At 40.3% G+C, this 21,029-nt stretch overlaps 1 protein-coding gene and 1 long non-coding RNA gene across 5 annotated transcripts in view; both read left to right on the top strand.

Annotated features, from left to right (window-relative positions):
* The window catches only part of SALL1 (spalt like transcription factor 1), a 15,006-nt gene extending 10,357 nt beyond the window's left edge, over positions 1–4,649 (top strand). For all 4 annotated transcript variants that reach the window (XM_075101593.1, XM_075101592.1, XM_075101590.1 and 1 more), the window contains 2 exons: positions 1–2,064; positions 3,132–4,649. The exon at positions 1–2,064 is cut by the window's left edge and continues 1,349 nt beyond it. In XM_075101593.1, the coding sequence (XP_074957694.1) occupies positions 1–2,064; positions 3,132–3,572 (2,505 nt within the window). In that variant the 3' untranslated portion in view covers positions 3,573–4,649. The remainder of the gene's footprint in view (positions 2,065–3,131) is intronic.
* Positions 4,650–6,303: 1,654 nt separating this feature from the next.
* The window catches only part of LOC142061062 (uncharacterized), a 131,137-nt gene continuing 116,411 nt past the window's right edge, over positions 6,304–21,029 (top strand). The window contains exons 1-2 of the long non-coding RNA XR_012662039.1: positions 6,304–6,519; positions 8,461–8,636. This is a non-coding gene — a long non-coding RNA (uncharacterized LOC142061062). The remainder of the gene's footprint in view (positions 6,520–8,460; positions 8,637–21,029) is intronic.

Raw genomic sequence — 21,029 nt, 5'->3', positions numbered from 1 at the left:
AAGGGAAACTTAAAAGTCCACTTTCAGCGTCATAAAGAAAAATACCCTCATATTCAAATGAATCCATACCCAGTGCCAGAGCATTTGGACAATATTCCTACAAGCACGGGTATTCCTTACGGAATGTCTATACCACCAGAGAAACCTGTCACGAGCTGGCTAGACAGCAAGCCAGTCCTCTCCACCCTGACGACTTCTGTTGGCCTGCCACTCCCACCAACAATTCCAAGCTTGACCCCATTCATCAAAACTGAGGAGCCTCAGCCAATTCCCATTAGCCATCCTTCCTCTAGCCCTCCCTGCTCTGTCAAGAGTGACTCGGGAACAGCTGATCCCACATCAAAAATTTCCAACGGACTTTCTGATGAGGTAGAAGCTGGTGCTTTGCCTACCTCAAATGGCAAAATGGAAGAAAACCCTCAAAATACAAGCACCATCACTAATATGAGCAGCTCCATGAGCTCACCGGCAGCAGACTCAGGCTCCAGCGGTGTCACCACTTTTACAAATCCACTGATGCCTCTAATGTCAGAGCAATTTAAGGCAAAGTTTCCATTTGGAGGACTATTGGACTCAACGCCAGCATCTGAAACGTCAAAATTGCAGCAACTGGTAGAAAACATTGACAAAAAGGCAACCGATCCTAATGAGTGTATCATTTGCCACCGAGTTCTTAGTTGCCAGAGTGCACTGAAAATGCATTATCGCACACATACTGGTGAGAGGCCATTTAAATGTAAAATCTGTGGTCGTGCTTTCACTACTAAAGGCAACTTAAAGACTCATTACAGTGTCCACCGTGCCATGCCCCCGCTGAGAGTACAACATTCATGCCCAATCTGCCAGAAAAAATTCACCAATGCTGTTGTACTACAGCAGCATATCCGAATGCACATGGGAGGGCAGATCCCCAATACCCCAGTCACGGAAAACTATCCTGAGTCAATGGAATCAGATACAGGATCTTTTGATGATAAGAATTTTGATGATATAGACAACTTCTCCGATGAGAATATGGAAGACTGTCCCGACAGTAGTGTGCCAGATACACCTAAGTCTGCGGATGCATCACAAGACAGCTTGTCTTCTTCCCCTCTGCCACTGGAAATGTCAAGTATTGCTGCTTTGGAAAATCAAATGAAGATGATCAGTGCAGGGCTTGCTGAACAACTTCAGGCAAGCTTAAAGTCAGTTGAAAATGGGTCAGTGGAAGGGGATGTTTTGACTAACGATTCATCATCTGTTGGTGGTGATATGGAAAGCCAAAGTGCTGGAAGCCCTGCTGTCTCAGAGTCTACCTCTTCCATGCAGGCCTTGTCCCCGTCAAACAGCACTAATGATTACCACAAGTCACCAAGTATTGAAGAGAAACCAGTAAGAGCTTTACCAAGTGAGTTTGCCAACAGTTTGTCTCCAACCCCTGCTAACAGTGGTGCTTTGGACTTGACGTCTAGTAACACTGATAAAATTATTAAAGAAGAGTCTCTGAGTTTGCTTTTCCCTTTCAGAGACAGAGGTAAATTTAAAAACACCGCATGTGACATTTGTGGCAAAACATTTGCTTGTCAGAGTGCCTTGGACATTCATTACAGAAGTCATACCAAAGAGAGACCATTTATTTGCACAGTTTGCAATCGTGGCTTTTCCACAAAGGGTAATTTGAAGCAGCATATGTTGACACATCAAATGCGAGATCTACCATCACAACTTTTTGAACCCAATTCCAGTATCGGCCCTAATCAGAACTCTTCGGTTATGCCTGCTAATTCACTGTCATCACTCATAAAGACTGAGGTTAATGGCTTTGTGCACAGCTCTCCTCAGGATAGCAAAGAAGCACCCTCTGGTCTAGTTGCTTCGGGGCCGCTGTCCTCCTCTGCCACGTCTCCTGTCCTGCTCCCTGCTCTCCCCAGAAGAACCCCCAAACAGCACTACTGCAACACGTGTGGGAAAACATTTTCTTCCTCCAGTGCTTTGCAGATCCATGAAAGGACACACACTGGTGAGAAACCTTTTGCCTGCACTATATGTGGAAGAGCATTCACAACAAAAGGCAATCTGAAGGTACTTTTTCCTCTTGCTGTTCTTAGGTTTCATTTTCTCCTTGCTGGGGTTTTTAACTTTTTATATCTGTTAATGTTGCAAGCAGTGGTACCATTGGGTATCTGTGGTGTGACAAATGGGGTGTTTAGTCAGCTCCAGTAGACCTAGATGGCCTCTTGTTGAGTGCTCACGTTGGCATCTGGTCCGAAGCGTGAGCTGTTTTTGATGCTTAACTAAAATTCATCTACCAGCAAAGACTGTCTTTGTAGAGTGTGAAACGGAACAGCCAAATGATGGTAAGGAGTATTAATTAACAGAATAATGTGTTTTGTAACTCACACACCTGTTTAAGAAGTGAAAGGCTCTTGAATGTGCTGGTTTTTGTAACTATCATGTAAGATGATGAGTGTTTAAAAAAAACTATTAACATAATTCTGGAACTAATGGGCATTACTTTAATTGATTATATAACTAACATTTCCTACTGACACGTGTTTGAAAAAGCAAATATACTTAAGTTTTAGGACACCAGTTGAGCACTTTGCTGTGTACATTCTTCTGTTGACAGAGTATTTCTCTAGAGGTTGCTGCCAGTAACGTGAGATGAATAATTACTTTTAGGCCATTCTGTCTATACACGAGTCTCTCTGATGAGCAATCCGTAAAGAATACTTTCTGCCTCTCTGAAAAGGACGCTTATAGGGTAAAGGGTGTCAAATACAATACTTAACATTGCAATGAAAGTGGACATAGCAATTCTAGCCCTGAAAGCAGCTATCTGCAATTGACAGAATAACGTGAAGTCATTACAAACTAAATACATGGAATAAAAAAAAAAGAGTAACAAGCAATACATTATTCAGCAGGAAAACAGAGTATTCTGGGTAATGGTGATGGGCTAATCCAGAAGTTGTTTATTATTCCAGATGGGAAATGGAGCCCTGCATCCGCTACCTTTATTGCTGTTCATTATGTAACAAGACTGGACATGATCATGGACTGGTGCCTTCTCTGTGATCAAAATAAGTTTGAAATCCCTGTCATCCCCTATTTTTTGTTTGTTTGTTTCTTCCTTTTTTTCCTTTCAGGTTCACATGGGCACTCACATGTGGAACAGTACCCCTGCAAGACGAGGCAGACGACTTTCTGTAGATGGCCCTATGACCTTTCTAGGAGGCAATCCTGTAAAGTTCCCAGAAATGTTTCAGAAGGATTTGGCTGCACGTTCAGGGAATGGAGACTCCTCCAGCTTCTGGAACCAGTACGCAGCAGCGCTCTCCAATGGCTTGGCCATGAAGACCAACGAGATCTCTGTCATCCAGAATGGCGGCATCCCTCCGGCACCGGGGGGCCTGGGCAATGGCGGCAGCTCTCCCATCAGTGGCTTGACAGGAAGCCTGGAGAAGCTCCAGAATTCAGAACCCCATGCACCTCTAGCTGGTCTGGAGAAAATGGCAAGCAATGAAAATGGAACAAACTTCCATTTTACGCGTTTCGTGGAAGACAACAAAGAAATTGTAACGAATTAGAAAAAAACTCCATAAATAACATTCCTGCAAATAGTGCAACCTAGGGTTGCTTTTTTTCAGGCTGCAGGCTACAACATTACAAAGACTTTCTTTTGTACCATGTTCTACTTCTAGAGTTCTAAGAGAGCTTATTTATTAGTGATATAACCTTGCTTTGCAAACAAATGCAAGCATTAACTTTGGTCTCCTGTATTTTGAACTAAATACTAATCGACTAGAGTGCTATAAACTTGCTGTAACATTTATGGCAGTTGCAAGTCTGTTCTGCTAGGTGATCTTATTCTGGCATTAACTTATTTTCTATATCCAGTTTAACATGAACTCTGGTATTGATGCGATGCCTCAGTGATACATTAGATCTCTAATAAAAATCTGTATATAAATGTACACTTTGATCCTGCTGGAAATTTTATCAGCAAACACATTGTTTAATTTTTCCAAACAGAATTAAGAAAAGGACTGAAAGAATATAGACTGAACAGTGTGGGTCCTTTACACAGCTCAGTTTTTGATTTTTATTATAAAATTAAAACTGCTTTAATTTTTGTAGGTTTAACATTTTCCGTTTTGAACTGTTATTTGTATTGTGCTTTTTACTTGAGTCGTCTTAAATGTTAATACGTATCTGTACAGTAATAAGCACGCAGATTATTAGAGAAGATACTGAAGTGTTGTTTTGGTAGTTGAAACTGAGACGTAACATTTTGCCTTGTAGGTATATTCATTATAGAAAATGTGCTGGACTTTCACAATGCTGCTAAGTATGGCATCTTGAACAACTTCCATGGACAACTGTGGATGCTTCTGTATATACAATAAGACATCACTTTCATTAAAATGTACATATGTTCCTTACAAGACCAAGCCCTACTCCTTGACCAAGGGAACAAGTATAGTGTTTGTTTATTTTGTATTAGGTATTGGGGGTTGGCAGGGGGAACCTGGGACTGTTACATGCACTTTCTCGGAAAGTTGAAAGGAAAAAAGGTCCAGTTTCTTTAACATTTAATACTTACTAACAGCAGAGATACTGTAATTTTACTCGAGTAATCAAATACATTTTTGCAACAGATAAAATTCGCTGTCTCCGTGTTTTTAAAGTGTACCTGTATTTAGTAATCACTTCGTGTTATTTAGCCTTTCCCTCAGTTAACATGAACTGTCCAGGTTGTGTGTGTGTGTTTATATTTCTAAGTATGGGTATACATATATGTATTGCATATTAATTGCTTTCCCCCTAATAGTGGGAAAAGTCTCCTTAACTATTCAATTCCTTCTCATAAAATTGTAGATATTTTGGCATTTTTAATTTCTTTATTAAAAAATGCTGCTAGCAAAGACCTTATTGACCTTCAAAGTTTCCTTTGAAGGAAATAATTTATCACATTTAAGGCTTGATTTGGTTCAAATGCTTTATATTTGATATTAATTTTATTCTATGAGATTATATGTTTGTGGCATGCTTACGCTGCTATATCTGTGTTAAGATGTCCACTTGTAAGCCTCCATATATTATATGGGGTTTATAACTTGATTGTAAAAAACAAAAACAACCTGCTTTGGCCTTGCACGTGATTTGGCTTCCCTTATACACCTGCAATGATCATTAACATCAGTGGGAGTTTGGGGAAACAGAATTCAGCCCAGTATTTTCACCCGGTAGAGTTTTATCTCCTCACATTACAATTTATGAAAAATAAATTAGTTTGGCTGCCTTCAAATTGGACTTTCAAAAAAACCAACAGGAATAACCAATTTTATATTCATATGAATATATATAATTTTTTTACAATTCCATTATTCAGGTGTTTTGTGTTATGGGATTATCTTTAATACCAGTGTGGGGGGAGTTGCTTGCCTTATTAAACAAGAAGTAATCGCTTTGCTCTTTCACCTAGTAGCTTGAGTTGTAAATCAGGCATCACAGAGGATTTAACACTGAAAAGCTGGGGTGAGAAATACTTTTCTTGAGGACTTTTACCCTTCATGTGGTTATGAATCCTTAGTAAAGTATGTAGTCTGAATAATTCTTGGACTTCATGTCTTTAGAACTTTTTCCTGTTTGAATGTGATGATTCATCTGGTACATGACATGCATTTTTGTTAACATGTAAGTTGTACACTAGAGCCAGCTGGCTTGTCAATGTGAATACTTGAAAATTTCAAGTTACCTTTTGGTCTAAAAAAAAGGTAAATTAAACGGATTTTAATGATTTTATCAATGAAATACTAAATAATTCTCCTTTTAAATTGAGCTTAGATTTGTGCAACAGAAAAGCAAGGCAGGGTTAGCAGACCCCCGTGCACTGGGAGGCTTTTCTTCGCGCGGCTTGAGTTTCACTAATGGCTTTAACTCCAGCCCTCGGCACCTCTTCTCACGTTAAAGCGAAGTGTCCGGGTGCCGAGGGCCTTCCAGTACGCACTTTCAGACAAAAGGAAAAAAAAAGCATTTTTCTTTCTAGTATTGTTGTGTCTGAGGGTTCCCCGGCTGCCGCGCGCGCCGTTCCCTCAGGCTGAGCCCGCCCAGCCCGCGAGGGCACCCCTTGGCTGGTTCCCGTGCGCCGTGGGGTGGGGCGGGGTCGGCTCAGGCCGCCCCCCGCTCTGCTGAGAGGCGCCGGGAGGCACGGAGGGGTCGCCCCGCTGCCAGAGGGGCTGCTTTCCTCACCCTCCTCCCCCGGGAGGGGTGACGGACCCTTTTCTCCCCTAGCCTTTCGGCAGCGTTTCCCTGAGGCCGCGGGGAGCTCGCCCCGGGGACCGGGGCTGCAGCGAGCGAGGAGGCGCACCGGGACACCCTTTCCCCGGACCGCCCGCCTGATCGCAACGATGGAGCCGAGCTGGGCAGGGCTTCCCCTCATAAGCCTCTAATAAGCGCTGCCCTGCCTTGTCTGGCCGCGTCGGGTTGTTGCTCCTGTTTCAGTTTGCGCTTCCCTCCCCATCGCCGGCGAAGGTGGGTGCTGGGGGAAAAAAGCCACCCTTCCCCTGTCCCGCACTTCCCGCCGCGCCGGACTTGACGGAGGGTGCCCAGGCTCGTGTCCCCGCTCTGCAGACGGGACTTTTCCTTCCCTCCCTCCTGCCGCCCCCGAAAGAAGCTGTGCTTCTGCCCGTTGTGAAGCCGGGCACGTCTCCGAGGGTGCAGAGGCCATGCCCCGCGGGGTACGGCGTGAGGCACTGCTTGGGGCTGCCCGCCCCGTCAGGCGGAGCGCCCGGCTGGCCTCCGCCTGCGAGCTGCCGGGGTATGGCGGGGGTTGGGGAGGACACACGGACGGGACGGGGAATAATTCTCTCTGGAAAGGGCCAATGTTAAATTTCCCGTCACTTGACACCAGGCCGTGAGGACCGGGGGAAGTTACCTCTCCCCAGAGCCGTCCTCTGGCAAGCGCACAAAGGTGCCTGCGTCGCCTCGCAGCTGGGCGCCGCGCTACCTCGCTGCAATTACCCAGCGCAGTATTTCCTATTCACAGACGTTGAATTAATCCTTATTCAAGAATAGATTTTTTTTTACAGTTTTGCTTGCGAGGCCGCGTTTTTCTCATTAGCAGCAAAGTTTTCTTCCCCTCTCTTCTCCCTTCCCCCCGTTCTCGCCTATCGCTATTTTATCATCCATTAAAATAAAGCACAGCGGGGTGGTTGGTTTTTTTCTTTCTTATAAGCGCCAACGATCGTTCAGCTCATTCATTTAATCAGCCCTCGTAATTTTTCTCACCCAGAAACAGACATGATTTATTTAAAAATTGGGCTACCAGCGTGCGAAACTTCCCCGCTCGGGAGGAACGGGCGGCGGAGCTGCCAGGGCGCCCCCTGAATTCGGGGGTTGCCCCGAATGCCGTAGTGGGGAGAGGAAGCGAGGACGTGACGGCAGCTGAGGGAGAGGGTTGGGGCCGCGCCGGCCGCCTGGCCGCGGAGAGGGGCGCGCAGCCCGGCGGGTGGTCGCTTCGCTCTCACAGGGCAAAGTGGGGAGATGTAGCGGGGCAGAGGGAACGAAGGGCCGAGAAGGGTGCGGAGGGCTGATCAACAGGACTCACTATGCCAGCAGAGGGGAGAGAGAAGAGTCAGGGCAGCACATCGACTGGGCAGGTTTCCTTAATGGCGAGGCAGGGGTGGGAAGGGGAGCAGCAAATTGTCTGGCTTATTTTGCATGCTGATGACGACCAAATTCTAAGCTCTTTTCTCTGGGAAAAGTCGGGTGAATGTCGGTGTTTCTTCCTAGGCTGTGTTGCTATTTGAGACTTAGGGACAAGTTGCAAGCCCTCCCTGCTGCAGCAGTCAACAAATCTCTCCAACCCTGCTTTGGAAAGAGTATTTGCTGGACATAAAAATGCAACAGTTACTGCTTGGCCTGACATTTTCTCTGGGGCATGCTTCCTGCTTTTGGGAGTCCTGAAGTCACAAACTACCTCGTTGTGTCTTTGCAGGAGGCCAGTTTTACTTGGCAGGAGAAGGTGTGCCTTCTTAGCATGACGGTTCTTTTTTGCTGTCTCCCTGCCAGTCTTCAGTACTTCTCCAGTTTTATCTCTGGGTTGTTTTTTTTTAAATCAAAATAATATTTTTTTATTTGGTTTCCTTCTCTCATGAATATCAGTTGACAGAAGTTAAAATAATGTTTTGTATATAAGTGCATACAGTTATTTATACAAGCCAGAACCAATATGTATCTTAATTGCTGAGTTGAAATGTAGTGACTTAAAAATTTCACATACAATATAGCAGTTTTGTATGAATACCTATATCTAGACAAAAAGTTAAGGAGGAGCAGAGGCTTGGAATTATTAGTTTTATTAGGAAAGAACAGGAATACTGGGAAAGTATGCAACTTCAGCTGAGAACAGTGTTACTGACAGCTGCTTTTATGTTCGGTTCCTGATTTGATATTTCTGGTTTTTACATCCAGGTTACAGTTAACATCAGAATGGCTACTCTTAGCCTGTCACTCTGCCAGTGTGGCCTAGCAAATTCCTGGAAGATAGCAGGTGCGTAGCAATTCCTCCTTGGGAAGGTCTCCTTGTTCCAGGGGCATGGGCTACTGGAAAGACCTTAACCACATGCAGCGACTGGAATATTTTACAGGTAAGTAAAGTGTAAGCATGGCAGTGATTAAAATTACATTTCTGGCTCAAGTCATATTACAGTTTTGTCCTACTATGAGTCTCTTTCTTCGATTTCCATTTTATCCTGTTTTTCTTTAGACACATATTTTTGAATCTACAGTCTAAATTTCTTAAGAGGCAAAATCTCTCAATGCTATGGGAAGAGAGGCAGTAGAGTGAGAACAGGAGAGCAGGAAAGAGAGGTTTTCTTTAGTGCTCAAGTCTGTCTAGCACTGAGGGGGTTGGTGAGTAAGATACACTCAAGGTTTGAAGACATTCTCTGCAGTGCTCTGCATGGTGGGTGGGGCCAGCATGTTGTACGTAGCTGATTCTGAGCATACAGTATACCTGTGAGAATGCCTACTGGAGAGCTGTAGCATAAGGAAGTGATGTCATCTTCCTTTTTATAGCAGTTAACTAATTAACCCAAATTACAGGCTCATTTTAACTCTCAGAAGTTACTGTCACTCTGGAAAACAGTTTAAATTCAGGGTAGATGGGAACAAAAAACATGTCCATGCCCATATTAGACTTTGCCACCAGTGCTAATAAGGAAGGTCCTCAGTGGAACAAACAGCCTTGAAACTTCTGGTGTCATTTCATTTCAAAAGTAAGATGTCTTGCCACGTTAGCAGACATTCACATCATCTGTACAGACAGCTCTCTTGACCAGGGCAGTGCTGAAATGCAAAGGTCTGTTTTCATTACTTAAAGGTCTTAAAAATGCAGTATCACAATGTCAGGTGGGTATAGTAGAAGCCCTGCAGCACCTGGCATCAGGTGGTGCAACATGAGCAGAATTTAGGATTGAATATGGAAAGCAAAAAATGGAGTGGTCTGGCACACTATCATGGATTTAACCCCACTGGTCACTACTTTTTTTCTTTTCCCCATCTTTTTCATGAAAAATAATTTCAAAGGTAAGTTAGTGAGACTAAACAGATGAATAATGTTGATTATTTTTTTTTAAAGCAGTGCTTGTTTTGAAGATGAACTTCCTTTAGCAGTGAATAATTCTAAATTGCTTCCCTTTCACTGGGAGTTTAAAATGTCAGTTAATACATAGTGAAACTAACATTTGGTTCATATGTACAATAACTAAGTGGATAATCATGTTCAATGCTAAATGTGCATTCATATGAACTCCTATCTTTCTGTGGGTTAGAGGATCCAGAGAACAGCAAATTATATATAGAAAGACAGAACAGATTTCAAAGATTTTTGTGTCTGTTTACTTGTCTAGGCTGAACACTGAGTCCTCTTGGCAAACCAGAGCTACTGAATGAGAATGAGGCCGTTTGTGATGGTTAGATCAGTAGTTAGCTCAGTTGTGGGGATTCCTTAATACGAGTGTAGACATCTGGTGCTGATACACTTAAACTAATTTAGCCCCCTGCTTAAGTCAGCTCAACTTATTTTGGCTTATAACACTGATGAATGTCTGAGCGCTACGCAGACAATTTCTGTAGAAGTGTCTGTGGCAGTTTAAGGTGTTGCTGTCTTTCCTTTTTAGTCCAGATGTTTATTTCTGTCTGCTGAGATTTCCCACCTCCCCCCTCCCCATTCTTGAATGGGTGGAATAGATCACATAAACACTTTTTATTAATATCACTGCAAAGACAGAGTGATTTCTTGTTTGGTGAATAAGACCATAAGATAGAGAAGTGTCCAAAATGTGCCAGGCAGGTTCGCAAAGCTTAGGGAGATAATCTTATGAAAGGAGGCTGAGCCTGTGTATTTGTGAGGCAGAAAAAACAATTCATAAAGCTACAGCTTGTTTGGGCCAGAACTTCATGAGATGTTACCTTCCAAACCAAGTCTCCTAAAGGGCCAACATCTACTGAATGTGCTTAGCTTAAAATGCCACTGAAGGCATTTTTAAGATAGTATGTCTAACTTTGCACCAAAGTGGAGGAGGAATGCTCCATAATTTGTCCTGTTATGACAAAGCATAGAAGTAACAGCTTAAAACACCAAGGCTATTACTTCAGCAGCCTCCTTACTGACATTAGATAGTTGCCTAGAGTCACTTTTCTTGCTTGACCTATACAAAACTGTAGACTGGGCTCCTGTGCTCTCTTAGATTTGAAGAAGTTATTAAACCAATTCTTTCTAAAGCTGTATGCGTTCATGCTGGCATCCTCAATAAAGCTGGGGCACAAACAGAAAAGCAAACAAATCAGTCACAATAGCATTAAATGCACTTAAACTTGGAGGAAATTAAAATCAATATTTGTCAAATGGAGGGAAAAGGTAAAATGGACTGAGGAAAAATGTCCAGCTTTCTTAAAACCCATTAGTGAAAATGAAGAGTTGACAGCAATACTGAAATTTTATTCCTGTATTGGTGCTGTCTGAACAGATAATTTTGTTGTTTTCACCCTCTGTCTACTGATGCACTAGCTTGATGCACACACATTATTTTTAGTGCTGTTGAATGGAATTTACTACATTTTAATTGTGGGTGGTTTGGAAACTTGGATGCTTGCGTAAAGGTTTCACCTGTGGTTGAAGTGTGAGGGGGTAATTTAGGAAATGGAAGTTTCATCCCTTGCTCTGGTCACGTGTGACATCAGGACAGTTGCTCTAATCTCTTGATGAGCTTTGTAAAATGATGCTAATAATAGTTCCTTACCTTTAAGTTTTGTTTATTTGGCATATTTAGATAGGAAACTGTTCAGATTGGTCTTTTACAATGTATGTATACCATACATAGCTGCTTTCTTGGAATATAAATGGTTATAAAATATCTAATGCAAAACAGCTATTTTGAATCTCAGCATCTACTAGAACACCTGGAAATGCTCTGCTGGTACCTCAGTACAACATTTGTCACTTATAGGATGAAGTTTAGAAGTTAATGCCATGTTATACATGCTTATACTTTTGCTGTGCTTGTAAGAACAAATCATCAGTTTTTGCAAAAGAACTCAGGAGATACTGTATTTTTTCCTGAACCATTGGATATAGCCACAATCTTTTAAAATTTTCTTGTAGACAAAATATCCCTTTCTCAGGCACAGCACAAGGGAAATAGTAATTGCATTTGCTGCCTTGCAGGCAGGCCTGTAGCTGATTTTCAGTTTCAATGATATTTATCACAGACAACTTTCAGCCCGGACTTCAGGTAATGAGTTCTCTCTTTATATTCCCCATATATGAAAAAAATGGTAAAACGAAGTATGTGGAATTGTAATCAGAAGAATGCTGAATAATGTACCTTATGATGGCTTAGGGTCGGACTTGTTGCCTTAGCAACTTCCTGGTTTGCTTGAGGGTAGTGTGTGAGGTAGGAAGGAAGATGTGAAAGGGCTAGTGCCAGTGTGGTACAATGGAGAGCGTATGAAATAAAGTGTGCAGACTGGGGTCCTCTGCAGCTGGTTTTTTTTTGGTGCAGGTCTCTAATATTGCCTGATGCTCTTTGTTTTCTCACAGAGAGTATATATCTGCACAGACTATATAAAACTACAAGCATCAAGCGCCGTAGTGCAGCCATGTGTTGAAATGCAGTTATAGGTATGTCCATTGTCTGCTCGACTGTTGAGCACTAGGAATGATGATAAAAACAGGAAATATTTTTGGATTCTCACAGAGATTTTCCTCTGTTTGACTGATTTGCTCTCTATAACCGTATATATGGCAGTGACAATCTTTGCTTTTGAAATGGTAACTCTGGATCTTGAAACACTGGCCATGTATGCTACAAGTCAGCAAGTTATGCTTAAGTTTAGATGTTCTTTCCCTGACTTTCTTGTGGAGAAACAAAATGGAGTGAGTTACATTTCATCAGGAGTCTGAAGTAACTGTCAGCTAAGGCCTGAAGTCCTGACTTTATCTACAATTCACCTTGAATGGCTTTCTTTTTATCTGAAAATTAGAGATTGACAACAGTTACAACAATAAGAACAGGAGAAATGAAAAATACAGACAGCAATTTCCACACCCCCTCTTCCTTGCAACTAGGCCTAAATTTCAAGCTTGTTCAATGCTTTATTTTGCTATTTCAAGTTATATAATGCTCAATTTAAACCATCCTGAAGAATCATGATTTTTAGAAAGTGCTACTCTGTCTGCAAATCAGGCTTTTGAAACATGTTGACACAAAGTAACTTAAAATCATGGCCCAAATCCCATGACAGTAGACAGTTACCAGCTAACATCCTAGACAAACACACTGAGATCATCCTCATGCCTGCCCTGTCTGGCCAGCAGTTCCTGCCTCTCCCCCCCCAAAAAAAAAACCAACAACAAAAAACCAACCCCACCCCCCAACTTTTTTTATTGTTATCAGAGGAAAGCAATTACGTTGTTGTTTGATTAGTCTTTATGTGACAAGTCAGGGAGCAATGTGCTGACAGAGACATGATGTAGTCAGGCACCTGTAGCTGACATGGGATGTGACTGTGGGGAGATGTATACAATACACTCTTACCCCTCTGTAGAGGACCAAATTGAGGCTGCTGCATTTCCGAATAAATTTTGGGGGAGATTTGACCTTAAGCAGATGAAACTGCTATATGGTTGCTTACTGTAGAAGGCTCTGAAGTAGCAGGGAGTCCTGTGGTGATGTGATAAGTCTCTTTTCAGGATTAGTAGTTGCCTCTTGTATTCTGCCTGCTCCTCCTTTCTTTCTTTCTCTCCCTCTCAGGGTTTAAGGCTCTGTATAATGTTGATAGTTCCTGGAGAAGGTTCTAACAGCAGTAGAGCTGGTGAAAGACAAGACTATTTATAGAAAACAATAAAATAAAAATAAATTTAAGATTAAGTATCAATAGCTACCAGCTGTAGCACCTTTTCTCCTTCTCCTGTTAAGTAGTAAAATCAAAGCATAATTTGGAAAGGTTCCCTGCTGGAATTGGAGAAACTAGTCCATTCTGCATACTGAAGGGAAGTTGAGATGTTAATTTACAGGATGGCCCTTCCTCAGTTTCTGTAGAACCAGCCCCCAGCTGGGGTTAGAAGCTCATGTGCTGTAGGAAGTGAGATTTTTCTACTTGGGTGTAAAACTAAGCTTTTGGTCTCTGGTGGTGAGTGGACATTTTGAGTCTTTATAGTGCCCCCTTAAGTATCTAAAATGATGGGACAGACACACATCTATTAGGATAGATCTCCAATACAGGAGACTTTGGAGTGGCTGAAGTACAGTAAAATGGCTCAGTCTACCCTGACAATGTTCATAATGTAAGAAGTGATGTGCAGAGAAGTTTTTGGCTACAGCAGTTGCAGCTATGGGAAATTTATTGGATGAGTTCATCCTGAATCAAGGGTTGATCTCATTTTGGTTCTTTTCAGCAATTCAAAGGTGCAGAGGTGTCAGGTTATGCTCTGTATTCCTCTCTTCTCAGAGCCTAACTTGGACTCTGTTTAACACTATGAATTTTCTCTTTCAGTGGAAATAAAGAGTTAATCTAAGCACTCTACGCAAGTCTTAAAAACTGCTTTTAGTTCCCTCCATCTATTGACTTTTGATATATGGTTTTCTTCCTTATTTTTTCTTCAAAGACTTGTGTAGATTTAGCATTGTCCTTTTAAATGGATGAATTTCGGTATGGGAAGTTTTTGCTGTCTTCTCCTGATGACACTACAGAGGTCAATAGGGGTGGACAGTTTTGGCAGATTAGGGTTTTTAGTTCTGAGGAGGGTGAGAGTACAGTGGCTGCTACTAGCGGCTGAGCCTTTTGTTAGTCTCATTTAGCTACTATTCAATGTCTTCTTCCTTCTGTTCTTGTTTCCAGGCATTTATAATTGATTTTCCCTGAGAAAGATATTAAGAAACTTTTTACAATATGTGTATGTGAAGGTCTTTGGATGGAGAGGGGTAAATTTTTCATGGGTTTTGTCTGATATAACCTTACAGTGAAGTTTTTGAGTGAGAAGCCTACAGTAACATCTGGGAGAAGCAAATCATTTAGGCCTCTTTCATAAGTGCTTCCTTGCTGTTCCTTCATCTCATACTGTTCTATGTTTGTTTTTTAATGCCATTATTGCTTGCCTGTGTTAAAAGTACCAGATTTCTCTGGATTTAATTGAAGAGCAATAACGCCAGTTTAAAATAAATGAAAGAGAATTCTAAATAATATTCCAGAGGATTTTTTTAGCAGAGGGAGTGTTGATTCCAGAAGTCTTTATGTAACACTGCTGAAAATCTGGACAAGCCATTGCAAAAGACTTGAAATAGAGAGTTAAACTATTTAATAGTGGTCAAACGCTGCTACCAAATTTAGTCTTTACTAAAATAGGAAATGTTACATCCTTCTGGTTCAGTAATAAACTTACAGTGACTCATCAGGGTGATAGTGTGGCTTTTTCCTTTGCTCTTATGGAGCATGGTATTGATCAGACTACAACATAATACAACAACTGAAGCTCAGGTAGCAAATATGCATTGAATTGATCTCCCTTTACTAAGCCTCCTATGTCCCAGCATTATTTATGGCAGAAGAATTGAGCCTGGAAAATAACTTTGATAAATACCACCTTGTAGCACCTGTTTAAGTGATGGGAAGGAAAGCACTCCCTAGTTTGTTAACTTTAAGTATTGGGAGTGGAAGTGACGTGCACATAATAATAATATTATGATTCATACAAACCACTTTTCAACCAACTCGATATATTTCATTACCTCCTTTCCAGCAGAAGTATTGATTTTTGTTTTGTGGTTTTATAACACAATTTCAAGGCTGTTGTAGTTTAATGAGCCATGTTCTTACGATGTTTAAAAAGATTTGAAACATTTGTTGAAATAAATATTATGGATTGCCCTTCTCTTGTCACCTCTTCTTTCTCTAACCCGTATAAACCCAGCATAAGAATGAATAGGGCAGCCAGCTATGTGACATTTTGTGTTTGAGATTAAAATGCTACTGGAGAACAACAGCAGGCCACACTTCTGTGCTCATGACCACACACAGCAGCACCTGCAGAGCAGTAAAATGTCATTGTTGCTTCTGCAGTTTGAGCACAGAGGAAGCACCACTGAGGTGGCAGATGATTCTAATAATACTTGATGTGAATTGATGGGGAAGGAGGACCATAACACAGAGGGCTTTTTATTATAAGCCTTGACTTCCCAAGCTGTGAACAACAGAATACTGCACCTGTGGACTGTCTTCAAATCAACCATTATGGAAAGTGACAGATTTTATTAACTTAAGGAAGAACTTTTCAGCATGGGAAATTTGTAGTTTATTTTGGAGATGTGAAGAAAAAAAACAGAAGGCTATATTACATATTTCCCACTGCTCATACTTTTCTAGTGTGCTTTGCTTTTTGACTGTGCATTATTAGAAAGACCTTTCTCTTTAAGAAAAAAATGATAAAGAGAAAAAGATGGAACAGTATCTTTGGGATTTTTTTTTCACTTTTACTCATTGCTTCATGCCTTATATTAGATGAAGAATGGAATTAGCAGAATAAATACATTGCTCAAATCACCCAATACAAGTGCTTTATACTAGGCACTGTGCAGTCGGCTCCTCCCTTGGGCATACATCTTTGGGAATGTTCTGGGATGGCTGGGGCTAAATACAAGGGCTGCAGGACTGTAGTGTTGTCAAAGGGACGTGCAGGTAACTGACATACATTTGGACAATATAGAGTTTTCTTTCAACTCCGAACAGGTCAGTTTATCAGTTTTACTTACAACAGCAAAGCATCACTGCTTGAAGACGTCTTTTAATATTTCTGTTCTGGGATTGTGCCAGTATATCAGCCTGTTTTTTAGAATGAGCATCCATATTTCTTTGTTCAGGTGGCCGTCACATGCCCTGTACTATAGCGCAGAGATACTGCAAAAGTTGGAAAGATTAGATGCCTGGTGTTCTAATACTAGAGTGATTCTTACCTATGCCATAAATTGTCAAAGCGCAGGATCTGATTTATTTACACTTTTTCCATTATTTTTATTTAACACAATGTGTGGCCATATTCTGACTTCATTATGGTTGCAATGATTTTGCTGGGCATAGACACAGGCCCCTGGTACCCATATGAATTCAAACACATCCAAATCTTTGTGTAGGTGCAATTAATATCCTGATGATGATATAATTCAGGTTGCCTTAAAAACAGAACACACATAAAAAGGGAAGTTAATGTGAGCATTTTATTATCTTCATATGTATATAACTTTTGCAGTCAGTTTTGAAGGAATCATAGAAGTTATAATTCATGTAATATTAATGGTTAAGAGTTGACAAATCCAGCATAAAGTCAACTGGATCATTATTATTAGCTAAAAGCATAGTGCTTTCTGGTGATTCTTTTTGTTCTAAAAATAAGCTCTGGATGAACTGAAAATAATTTTGAAGGAAACCCTTAAGTAAAGTGATCATGTAGAGTAGCTGGTAGAATATTATGCTTTTCATTTGCACAAACAGGTGGTAAGCTTGGCCTTAGATTTAATCAGGAGATGACAGACAGGTAGCATTTTTGTATATTTCAGATGGAAACTTCTTTTCAGAGACAGAAATTGCTTCATAATCAATAGCTTATATACTTGGCAAGAGAAAAAATTGCCAGATATTCATACTATCTTTAGTGTTATTCTAACTTGCTATTAGAATTAACTCACACAAGAAAGCTGCTGATTTATTTATTATTTAGTCAACTGCAAAAACTTTGGTTTGATTTATTCTCTTCTCCTCCTTTTCCATTTTGGCAATGTATATAGCAAACCAGAACACACAGAAATGTGGCTGTGAATAAACTTGTGAGCAAATAACTAGCTTAACAATTCAGGATTCTTGGATCTCTGACCGTATTCTTTTTAGCTAATCTTTTAGATAAGATTTTGATATCAATTGTTTCTCTTTCCACTCCCAAAACATAATACCTGGTAACCTAAGCACATACAATCTGTTTCAGAAGAGAGATTCAAGCAAGTGCAGCCACTGGTGTGTTTTAATGTCACTGCAGAGATTATGTTACCTTCCTAGAAACGAAATCTTTTTTTCTCCCCTTCAAATGGAAGTCTCCTGATACCCCTGTCAGAGGCCATTTGTTATGCAGACTTTTGTGAAGCAATCAAAATTAATTCACAGTGATCTTTTCACCCAGAACCTCTAGCTTCAAATAATGGGCTTTCTCAACAGGTGTTCATTGTGGCAGTTTGACTCCAACTTGCCAGACTAAAGATTTTATTCTTTAGCCATATTTAGGAATGAAATTCTGAGCTTGTAATTTACTAATCTTAAGCAGCTGCCCAGGAAGGAACACCTGCTTAAAAGAATTATGTTTTGTGTCTTTGGGATCTAAAACCTAAAGATGTTTCCATATTTGTCTATTTCTGTCTTTAATAAAATCTCATTTACAAGTCACTAGAAAACCTGTCCAACAACAATGCCATGTAATATTGTGGTCTTATTAGGAATCTAATTGTTCCTTTTATTCTTGCAGAGGAACAAAATTTCTCCGGAAACAAAACAAGATGCTTTGATTTTTTTTTTTTTGTTCCCCTGAGTTAGGATTTGTAGTAGGTTTCATTGTGAAATGAATCAGAAGTAAAATAAAACAACTGTTTTAAAGGTAGTACTAATAAGCTATACTAATTTTGACTGTTGAGAACTTTGACAAATGTTTGCTCATCTTTTGCAGGCACTGTTTAAGTATGTTTCATATGAGCTTCAAAAGCACAAACCAAAGCAATACTTTCTTTTTTTTTTTTTTGTAATATATTGAATGTCCTTGGTAGAAAGGCAAAATAAAAAATATAACTTGGTTTGGTAAAGCACTACAGTTCTGTACTATCAGAAATATCTGCGTAATTAATGAAGTATGTTACCAGTAGAAAGGTATCCCTGTGGAGGTATCATACTAAAGCCATACTAGTCAAAGCACATTTACACTACTATAATTCCTGTAGGAGATACTGTTGTCAAAGCTGTTATGGTAAAAAGTGGCTTCAGCTATAACTACATCCAAAATACTGCACTAATTTTACCTGCACAAAGCAATCTGTTTGACTGGCTTCAACACACCAGTATTAACTCAGGATGAGATCTTCTAGGGATATTGGTGTACTATCAGAACATATAAAGTATCTAGAAAAGGGGAGAAAAGGGAATTAAAACAATTGCCGAAATTGTATTTCTGGACAGTGTGATTGCAACTTGTATGGTATTTAAGGAAGGAAATTTTTGCCTGAATTTGTTTTGCTTTGTATGCTACCTTTAAGATTAGACTTACTTAAGAACAACCAGGAAATGTTTGCCTTTGTATAGCTATTATTAGTCATTGATTGTATTGATGATAATACTGCCATAGATTGAAACTGGGACCTTTGACGTTGTCCTCTATTTTAGAAAGTTAGTAAGAAGTCTTTAGGCCCCTTTAATGAACCAGGTAGCTGAAACAGTGGGGGCCTTCAGCAAACCACATACACGTGACACTGCCCAAAACAAAGACACGCGTGAGGGCTCTCAGACTGTTGCAGAGAGAGGCTTTCTAGAGTGTTGCTTGAGCACAACTGTCTGAGGGAATGATGCAGGAAAAACAGCTTGTAAGGGGAAGGAAAAAGCAGTAAAAAAACATCAGCCAGAACCACATGAACACTGGTAGCATTTACTTGAGAAAAGTGTCAGGGCTTTTAAAGTTAAATACTGAGAAAAGAAAGCTTAGAATTAAGAGGAAAGAAACCATCTCCAGCTGTTTAATTCCTCTTACATTCAGGGAAACAGGATTTTGTTTGTGTCAAAGGAGGAGCTGATTTTATCATCAATTTCTCCTAATGGAAAGAGAGTGCCCTACACATTGGCTTGCTGCTCAAGTCAAAAGGGAGTGATACTGCTTCTTATTTCAATAGCACCATTTATTTAGGACTCTCAAAATGTTCTATAAATGTAGGTATTGGACAACACTAGTTCCCTTTAAAGTAGACGTATAATTTTAACCCTTTAGCAAAGTAAGGGACTTTGCTAGTAAGGATTGGTTAAGCAGTTTGCACCAATTCAGCAGTGATTTGGTCACAGAAATAAGAAGGGAATCTAGCGCCCTGATTCCCTTTGTATTCGTACTGGTGTAAATCAGCAAGAGAAGTCATGTCTCAGTGGCTGTAATACATGGTTCCCCAATAAAATTATGAATGTAATCAAACTCCTCCTGGAGCTCAGTGAAATACAGAAGTCCTGATGCTAGATCCCTTGCTCCAATGTCGATCGATGATTGCAGGTTATAAAGCTTTTCCATTCTTTAATACCAATTACTATTAACAGAAGATTTGGTATATATTAAAGCTCTGCTTGAAATGTGTCTAGAATATTTATAAAATGTCACACAACAGCACATGTGCTTACAAGTCTCATCTGAAAAAAAAAATTATAGTCCAAAGTTGAGATTTAAGAAGCTAGTTCATTCTACGTGCACCTCACAGTTGTTGTACAGATGAGATTTAAAGTTTTTTCTCTCTAGAGCAGTTCTAACTTAGTTTCTTCCAAAAATCAAACCAATTGGCCCCAAATACTTCTGACTGAATCAACTGTTTTAGTTTCATGCTGTATCAGGAATAAAGCTCACTCTGAGTTGAACAGTCTGAAAAGCGAACTTTAAAAGACATCATCACATCAAACAGTAAAGGGTACACAGTTACTGCAAATGTGAACCCTGATCTACAGTGGACCTCATGTAGCTATCAAGACAAAACCATTTGCTCCTTTACTCTTAGAATACAGCACACTTCAGCTTGCTCTTTGCTCTTGCACTCTCAAAAGCCAGTGAATTCAAGAAAGTATGCCACCATTAGCCACCAATATCTCCTATGTTTAATTCAGCTTGTTTAATGAGTTCTTGCAAAATCTTTCAACGGATGAAGGGGTTGTTTAGGCTACCAAACTAAATGCCAAAACATTTATGGCTTAGACTTTTTTCGGTGTGAGGAGAATATTACTAATCTGTGAAACACACTAAACAATCCTATAGAATTAGATAAAGTATTTGTACCAATGGAGAATCACTCATTTATATTAATGTTTTCACCATACTGAGTAAGATTTTCATACACTTAGCCTGAAAGCATACCCGGTGGATTGCGTAAGTGGCTGAATAAAGTGCAATACTGCATAAATGCTTGTAGATAATGTATAGCAGCAGGGGAAACTACACTGTAGCAGCATATCCATGTAGAGAGAGAATGGTATTTTGAAACCAAGCAAGCTTTGTATAACCTCTTATCTTGCCATTATAAAATATTCATATTGCTGAAGACTTAAAAATCAGCTAAAACATAAACAAACAATTCAATGATTTTTTTTCCTAAGGCTGCTAGCAGTATGACTTACCAGCTGTTAGATGTATGTATTTGCTCCAATGGAATATTTAACTTCAATATAGTTGACTGGTTTATTGTTGTTGAAGGTGTAACTGATTACTTTGTTGCTAT

The sequence above is a fragment of the Phalacrocorax aristotelis genome, chromosome 8 (genome assembly GCF_949628215.1).
Source record: "Phalacrocorax aristotelis chromosome 8, bGulAri2.1, whole genome shotgun sequence".
Lineage (NCBI taxonomy): Eukaryota > Metazoa > Chordata > Aves > Suliformes > Phalacrocoracidae > Phalacrocorax > Phalacrocorax aristotelis.
The sequence above is the reverse complement of the archived record's forward strand: the minus strand, read 5'-3'. Positions and strand labels throughout refer to the sequence as shown.